The sequence below is a fragment of the Mus pahari genome, chromosome 9, assembly GCF_900095145.1.
Source record: "Mus pahari chromosome 9, PAHARI_EIJ_v1.1, whole genome shotgun sequence".
NCBI lineage: Eukaryota > Metazoa > Chordata > Mammalia > Rodentia > Muridae > Mus > Mus pahari.
This window is the reverse complement of record NC_034598.1, coordinates 25,799,615-25,808,394: the sequence shown is the minus strand read 5'-3', so window position 1 is coordinate 25,808,394 and position 8,780 is coordinate 25,799,615. Positions and strand designations below refer to the sequence as shown.

Genomic DNA, 8,780 nt, shown 5'->3' with positions numbered 1-8,780 from the left:
GACCAGGGCCCTCCTCCCTGCCGACCAGGGCCCTCCTCCCTGCCGACCAGGGCCCTCCTCCCTGCCGACCAGGGCCCTCCTCCCTGCTGACCAGGGCCCTCCTCCTTGCTGACCAGGGCCCTCCTCCCTGCTGACCAGGGCCCTCCTCCCTGTTGTCTAGTTCCCTCCTCCCTGCTCCCCTTCAAGTCTCCTTCTCAGGCCTCTAGGTACCATGTCCTGAACCAGGGTGAGACACTATGAGGTGGCATCTGCAGACAGTGGCCATGGGGAAAGGGAGGCCTTGCCGCCGGGACACAGGACTCAGGACACCCAGGAGAGCCTGATAGAATAATACTTCCATGCTGTTCCACGGGCCCAGCAGAGTAGCAAGCGTCAGAGAACATGAACCCCAAACTCCTCGCATGCTCTCCAAAACATCTAAGCAGAAGCCACACTCCCTCTGAGGAAGAGCCAACTAGGGCAGGTCCCCAAGGGACTGGCCACCACCCCATCTACAAACACCCATAGTGCTGAGTCTCCCTGCCTCTGGGAAGGGAAGGCCCACATCTCACCACAAAGGAGCCTCTGAAGGAGAGTGGCTCAGGGGTCCTGAGTGGGAGCCTGGTGGCAGACGGGAGAACAGGGACAGCAAGCAGCACAAAGGGGCCCCGAGACAGGAACAACCACAGTGGGGTGACCTGGTGCTCCAGCTACATCCAGTCCCCCTCAGCCACATCGCTGTCCTGGGCTCCCTCGGGAGGGCTCTTGCTTCACCTTGCTCCATGGTCCTTGCCTACCCTGGGAAGCTGCCCCATTCTTGCCAGGCCAGAGGAACTGGGACGCTCAAAGAACCCTCTCATGTCCCCAACTGGGGGGTGGGGGTCACCTTTACCTCCCCCAAGACCAAGTGGCTGAGAGAAGCCTGGGTCACAACGAGGATTTCAGATACCTCATCTGTTCTCTGCCTCCTCCTGGGACAGCACCTACACCCCCTCCTTTGGCAGGGACCTAGCCCCACCTTGCCCTTGACAACCTAGGCTCTCCTTGAAATAAGGAGACCGAGACCGGCATAGCAATCAGAGCAGAGACCCCTGCATGCCCCTGCATGCCCCTGCCCCTGCCCCTGCCCCTGCCCTTGTCAGCCATCACGGACCACAGCACCCCTTGTGGTCCACAGGTAAACGTCACCCTCCTTGATATCAATGACAACCACCCTACCTGGAAGGATGCTCCATACTACATCAACCTGGTAGAGATGACACCTCCAGACTCTGATGTGACCACGGTAAGTAGAGGCACAGCAAGTGCCAGGCACCCTTGCCATGGTGGGTGAACTCCTCCCATGATTCCCCTGGCCTTCCAGAGACTTGGTGTTTCATCCCAAGCTGGCTCATGCCCTTTACCACTGAGGCATTGCCGCCATTGGCCTGGCTAGTTCTGTCCCCCATCAGCCATCCCCCTCCACGGGGCTACCTCAGCATGGGGTTGAGGCTCACCCCAGCGATGCTCCGGCAGAGGGTGCCAGGTGTTCACCCCACATCCTGTGGGCACCTGCTATGTCCAGGATATGACTTAAAACAGGGAAAGGAAACACACCAGAGACGCTGGGCCCCAGGCTGGAAGCTGGCTTGCAAGAAGAGCAGCTGAAGACAGGCGAGGCCTGTGGCCTACTTACTCTACCCAACTCTCAGATTCACATTTGTACGCCTGTCCTCCCCTAACCTTTGAACTCCATTTAGCCCCATCGGGGAAGGCTGGTCCCCACATGTCTAGCCAACGGCCACCCGACACTCCTGTGATGGACAGCTCTCAGTAGTCCTGTTAACTGAATGCCTAATCTGTTTGTCCTACACTACCCCAAGAATGCCTCGTGAAATCTCTCCTATTCTCAGGATACCCCTCCCCCACACACACACAGCAGGACTCAGAGCTCAAGGCCCCAGAACCAGAGAGAGGTAGTGCGGGGCCTTGAACTCAGGCCTGCAGGCTTTTCAGTAAGGATTTAGAGCCCACCTGACCCGGCCCTTGTCCCTCTGTAGACTCGCAGGATACCCGACAGAGCCCCAGGCTCCGAAGAACTGGAGAATCCTGTAGATTGGGGCAGATTCAGTGGCTTTGCATCAGGCTCTGAGAACCTGCCCCACCCACACCTGGGTCCTAACCTCAGGGTTCTCACTCAGCACTGTCCTGAGATCCTGAAAGAGACAGGCTCTATCTGGACCAGATAGAGTAGAAACTGGAAGGACAGAGAGGGAAGGGGGTGTGGTTATGCTTCCCCATGTTCAAGATCTGAGTGGTCCTCAGCCGTTCATCCTGTCCCCTTCCTGAGAATCTCAAGCAGCAAGACAGGGCGGGTGATAGAATGCATGGGTTTTCAAAGCTGGGGGCTACAGTTAGAAGCCTCTAGCTAGGGTTCTTACGGGATTCTCGAAGGTGCTGGGTCCCACGGGCACTCTCTGCTGCCACCTTGTGGGCATCCTGGTGCAAGCTCAAAATAATCTCCAGGTTCCCAACTTGGGATCCCAAGAGTGGCCCTGGAATGCCCACCTCTGAACCACCCATCTGTCACTGTGTTTCTGGAAAATTCCTCCCACAGGAAATTGAGAGCCAAGTGATGGAGGTCCTTTATAGGGGGTTGGGGTGCTCTCTAGACTGCAGAAGCCCTCAGCCACCAGGGGCTTTGTGCTAGAACTTTGTGTGGAGGCTCTGCCTCCAGAGGGGCCTCATGCCATGCTCTCCCCAGACTCACCACTGGCTCCCATCTTATCCAGCGTAAAAGCCAGAGTCAGGGTGGAGAGATGGCTCAATGGTGAGAGTGTCTGCTCATGACATTTCATATTCATATTGGTTGGGACTGGCCTTGACCTACCTTCCCATTCCTACCACACACGTACGCATACATGTGCTTACACATGTGTTAACAAAAACACATCTACATACACCTCCATCCTACATCCCATGCACCCGAAACACACATATATTAACACATATTTCCCAATACTCATAGAAAGCTGGGTGTAGCTTTATACCCAAATGTCTATAACCCCAGCACCATGACAGGCAGACATGGGATTGCTGGAGCTTGCTGGCCACCAGCCTAGCTCCTGATTCAGAAAAAAACCCTGTCTTAGGGAAATGTGTCAGAGCGTGATAGAGAAGGACCACTTCCTGCACACACACGCATACACACACACACACTCATGCACACACTCAGGCAAACACACAAGCACATGCATACACAAACACACACACTCATGCACACACACAAGCACGTGCATACACACACTCCTGCACACACACACAAGCACATGCATACACACACATGCACACACACAAACACACATGCACACACACAAACACACATATACATACATGCACACACACCAATAGCCTACAGGACCCATCCATGGTTACATTGAGCAGCTATGTATGCCTCAGGCAGCGTGGCAGACAGAGGGCTACAGTCCTGAGTGTCTCAGGAAGAAGACAGCAAAATCAAAATTAAAAATGTGTTATATTAAGCAACTGGCAAATGTAATATGCAGCTTTGGTATTAGGAAATGTAGAGTTTGTAGACATTTAATTACACGGAAAGGCAAATTCTAGGTTAGATTCTCTAGATGTAAGAATGTTCCAGAACTTGGTAGAACTCCAGGTTGCATGTGATGAGTGCCAAGAAACCAGAAACCAAATGGCTTATTCATTAATTAAGGTGGTTACAGAAAAGTCATTTCAAGATGAATCACCATAGAAATGCTTTATATAACCCCTGAAACATGTCTGTGAGTGCATTGTAATGCCTTTGACGAGGGCCCAGGGCCTGGGGTCTCCCTGCAGCCCAGGTGAGGCAGGACTGTGGTTAGGCACAGGAAAGGCGGCTGTAACAGAGAGTGGTTAGCGAAGAGCCAAGGAACAATAAGAAGGTGATGCTGGCTGGGACTGGCCTGCCTCTTGACCTACCTTCCCACACCTACCACATGCCTACACATACATGTAGTCACATACGTGTTAACAAAAACACATCTACACACACACACATCCATCCTACATCATTTACATGCATGAACATATAGTTACACATATATACACATATGCATGTGTATAGATGCACACATATGCATATGCACATGTGCACACTCATACACACACACTCACACATTGACCTTTCCATTGCTTGCACACTCACCTCTCCCTGAGTATTGACACATCCCCCACTGTTTCCTGACCTCCGTCACACCTGCTCCCTCTATCCTAACTTAACATGCCACCTCTGAGTAGCTTACTGTCCCCTGCCACCCCAGACTGTCTCCTTCTGAAAAATTCCACAGTCTGGGCTTATCTGTTAAATTACCTACATATAAGGAAGAAGCTAGCTTAGTGGATAAATAGGCAGCCTCTGGTACCAAAGGACCTGCATTCTCATTCCGGTGACACCGGTCGTCAGCTCGGTGGCCTTAGGTAGGTTACTGACCCTCGCCGTGTTCCCTCCCACTCCCTAGAAAATGGGGCTGGTAAGGGTCTCCAATTGAGACTGCTGTGGTCAGATCTTGCGGGTATATGTGTGCGCTGTGCTGTGTATGTGTGTGAGGTATGACCACCTCAGCTGTCACACCTTGCGCTCCACCTCGCTTGGGTTGGGGTCTCCTGCCGTTCATCACCCTGTTCCCCAGGCTTATCTGGCCCAAGAGATTCTAGGGCTTCTTCTGGCCCTGCCTGCATCCCACCCCAAGGGTCTGGCATCACGTACCGTGGGCTTTTGCTTCTGGTGTTTATGTGGGTTCTGAAGATTTGAACTTGGGTCACTGGGCTTGAGTGGCAACTGCTTTGCCCACCAGGCCATCACCCCAGGTCCCTGTGTTGGGTTTTGATTAGTCGAAATGCTAAAAGCACTGGGACCTGGCAGCCGCCGCCATCAGCAGTCTGTCCGTCTGGTTCACTGTGGAGTCATAGCCTGGCACATCTCAGCTGAGCTGTTGGTGGCCCAAGGGCCACTGTGATGTAAGCAACAGCCATGACCCCAGAAGCCCACAGTAATGGAAATCCAGCCTTTCCTAGAGTCTTTGGCAGATAAGCCTACACCCATGTGTCCCTTCATTCAGTGCCCTCTGAGCTGGCAGAGCACATGTATCCCGGGGCCTCAGTGTGTCGGACACGTGGGCTCCAGAGGTATCTACCTGATGGGCATCCACTGCAGGCCGCATGTCTCCCTTGTCTTTCTCTCTCTTCCCGCAATGAGCGTGGGCCCAGCTCTCCCTGTTTCTCCTGTGGCCTCCTTCAAGGACCTGCTGATGGGCATTGATTTAGAGCCTTTCACCGCCCTCCAGCAAAATAAAGAAGAGGGAGAGGGAGAGAATTATTCCCCGTCAGGCGGGAGAAAAATGACGAGCGTGAAATGGGAAATAGATGAGGGGAGAGTGTGAGTCTACAGGCTCACCCGGGAGGAGTCACCAGGCAGGGGCTCAGCCTCTGTCTTCTCCCTGGCCCCCTTTCCACCCCACGACCAAAGGCCAGTGCCCACTCACCGCTAGAGTATGGGGCAGCTCTCTGGTGTCCTGTGCCGTACCGAAATCTCACTGTGAAACTGACAGCACGTGCTGACCTGGCCTAGGTTGTTTTGGCTTCACATCTTGGTTTCCCCATCCCGAAGAACAGGGATGAAGAGGCGTGTCCCTTCTGAAACGGTTGAGACACGCAGAAACTCAAGGGACACTCGCTTCCCTTGGTGACACAATGCAGCCTGGCTTGAATCGCGCCTGGGATGAATTGTCTCCTGTTGTAAAATGGGGTCGTGGGGGCGCATCATGGAAGCCGGAGACAACACGGTCACAATACAGTGAAGGGACCAAGGGCTGGAAGGTGGGGACCCCTCTGTACCCCTCAGCTACTGCAAGGCTAGGGAGAATATAGGATTAGGGGAGTCTGGACTGAGAGGCCCGTGCTGAAGGGAGCCTCGCTGGCGAGGAACATGCTCTGTAAGCCTCTCTCCCTGCCCCCAGAGCCCAGAGATGGTGAGAAGTAGAACCCCTGGCCACATGTCATATATCTTATCTGTTCTGGTCTAGTGACCCCAGAGACACCTCAGCTAGGGATTAAGCCAGAGCGGGGACAGATTCTGCTGCAAGTGCATAAAAGCTCACACCGAGTGAGACGAAGGAGCCGACCAACCCTGGCCGTCATTGCCCCATATCATGAAGTTAATGACATTGTCCTAATGCAGCCCCTGAGACTGCAGCCATCCTTTCCTCCCTCCCCCCTACTCCCCCCACCACGATCCCATTTACCTGTTCTGCAACACAGAGGGATAGTGGATTGAGGGGTGAGAACCACTATTGTCTCCAGACTCTGGGAGACTACCAGAGAGGGAACAGGATCAGCACAAGGCTGATGCTGTGTGACCTTGAGCCTGCCCCATGCGTTTCTAGGCTCTGCTTCCCACCTCCCCAGAGTGGGTCCCAGTTAATGACTCCCTGCCCGGGCCTTGGTATCACAGAGCCCCAGTGGCTTTTCAAATCCTCAACCATAGGAACTGCCAGAGGGAGAAATAAAGGGACTTGTGATAACTGTTCAGATTCCACAACCCAGGGCTCCCCAGAGCTCAGTGGAGGGGCGGGATTCCCAGCCTTCCCAGCTCCCAAGCCTGGAACTTCTGATCCCCTTGCTCCTAACCCCTGAGACCTAAGAAGTCACCTCGTACCACCATCGTCGGTTGTGTAGTACTGAGGACAGAGCCCAGGGCTGCATGCATGCTGCTAGGTGGGCCCTCTACCAACTGAACCCCATCCCGATCCACCCTCCTGATGCCTACCCATTACACTGTTTTACATGGGGCAGCCACACTTGAATAAGAAAGGGACTTCCCCGGGCTGGTGAGATGGCTCAGTGGGTAAGAGCATCCGACTGCTCTTCCGAAGGTCCGGAGTTCAAATCCCAGCAACCACATGGTGGCTCACAACCATCCGTAACAAGATCTGACGCCCTCTTCTGGAGTGTCTGAAGACAGCTACAGTGTACTTACATATAATAAATAAAAATCTTAAAAAGAAAGAAAGAAAGAAAGAAAGAAAGAAAGAAAGAAAGAAAGAAAGAAAGAAAGAAAGAAAGAAAGAAAGGGACTTCCCTGTAGACAGCTGATCAGTGAAGATGCCGGAGAACCCAGACTTTAGTACTGATGTATTCCATGGCCCTCCTACTTCTAGCTCCTAACAGGATGTCTGTTCCTGCATCTGCCCTTGGGTCTGGGCCAGGGGCTGCCATGTCCCTCAGTAAGAGGTCTCTTCCTTCCTGGGCAGGTGGTAGCTGTGGACCCAGATCTGGGGGAGAATGGCACCCTGGTGTACAGCATCCACCCCCCCAACAAGTTCTATAGTCTGAACAGCACCACAGGCAAGATCCGCACCACCCATGTCATGCTGGACCGTGAGAACCCTGACCCTGTGGAGGCGGAGCTCATGCGAAAGATCATTGTCTCTGTCACGGACTGTACGGACTCCCCAATCCATCCCTGGGCTTCCACATAGGCAGAGGCTCTTGAGCTTTGGGGATATCCCCGTGGGTGGTCCTTAGGGGTCCTGGAGCCCGCTCAGGGCATCTCCTTACTAAGAATACCTTGGTGTGACCGTCCCCAGGGCACCCTATGGCGGGGAGGAACTGGAAAGAGACCCATGACTTAATCCCCCCTCCTCACAGGACACTGGGGGAGCAGGATTAGGGTCTGTATATCCCTTCCTTTCTCCATCACTTTCCTCTGATTCCCGGTCTCCCTGTCTCTGCCCGCTTCTTCCTTGTCCTTTCAGGCGGCAGACCCCCTCTGAAGGCCACCAGCAGTGCCACGGTCTTTGTGAACCTCTTGGATCTCAATGACAATGACCCCACCTTCCAGAACCTGCCTTTTGTGGCTGAGATTCTCGAGGGCACCCCTGCAGGGGTCTCTGTCTACCAAGTAAGTGTGGCTCGCTCTGCCTTGTCCCGTGGGCCAAGGGGGATCCCTGTGTGCCTCACGCTAAGCATTTTCATGAGGGCTAGGGATGCCAGTCACGACCCCCAACAGTGTGTAAGCCAAGTAGCCTGGGATAACTGGTGCTGAGAGACTTACGGTGGCTGAGAAAGTCTGGGAGGCCCCTAGGGACAGATGCTTGAGCCGAGTCTGGAAAAACAGGCAGATTTGGAGAGATAGGATCAGACAGAAACAGAAATGAAGAGGGTGGACAGAATTCTGGGAAGCTAACTCCGGAAGTTTCCCCCATTCTTGGGGGAGGGGGTCTAGCCCAACGCACCAACCTCGAAAGCTGTAGATGGTTCTAGAACAAACTGTCAGACACCTGTGGCTCAGCACCCCTGTGAGCTCTCAAGCAACTGTGTGTAAAAATGAGACCCTTCCCATTTGGAAGGAAGCTTTAAAGAGACTTCTAAACGCCCTACAGCCCAGAAGAGGCAGGGCCTCTCTCCCGGTGCCCATCATCACCCTTCTAGACTGGGAAGCCCTGAAGATGTTGATTCAAAGAACATGATGTCCTACCAGGAGCACCTTAGGAACTCTGGGAGACTTTCAGGGTCAAGATTATGGACTTTAGAGCTGGGGCCAGGGGAGATCGATGCAAAGAATATATTCCTAACATGAAAAAAGGCCCGAGTTCCAATCCCCACCACCTCAAAAGAGAAGCATTGGAGTCCAACCAATATCCATGTACATCCCAATTCTACCACTCTTGCTGTGTGACCCAGAGTATACACCTCAACCTCTCTGAGCCTCAGCTTCCTCACTTGAGAACTGGAAATAGCAGTAGTGACTGCCTGCCTGTGCT

At 53.6% G+C, this 8,780-nt stretch overlaps 1 protein-coding gene across 4 annotated transcripts in view; it reads left to right on the top strand.

Annotated features, from left to right (window-relative positions):
* Window positions 1–8,780, top strand: part of Cdh23 (cadherin related 23) — a 386,464-nt gene that overhangs the window by 269,066 nt on the left and 108,618 nt on the right. For all 4 annotated transcript variants that reach the window (XM_021205124.2, XM_021205122.2, XM_029542203.1 and 1 more), the window contains exons 21-23: window positions 1,157–1,264; window positions 7,269–7,458; window positions 7,773–7,918. In XM_021205124.2, coding sequence (XP_021060783.1) covers window positions 1,157–1,264; window positions 7,269–7,458; window positions 7,773–7,918 — 444 coding nt within the window. The remainder of the gene's footprint in view (window positions 1–1,156; window positions 1,265–7,268; window positions 7,459–7,772; window positions 7,919–8,780) is intronic.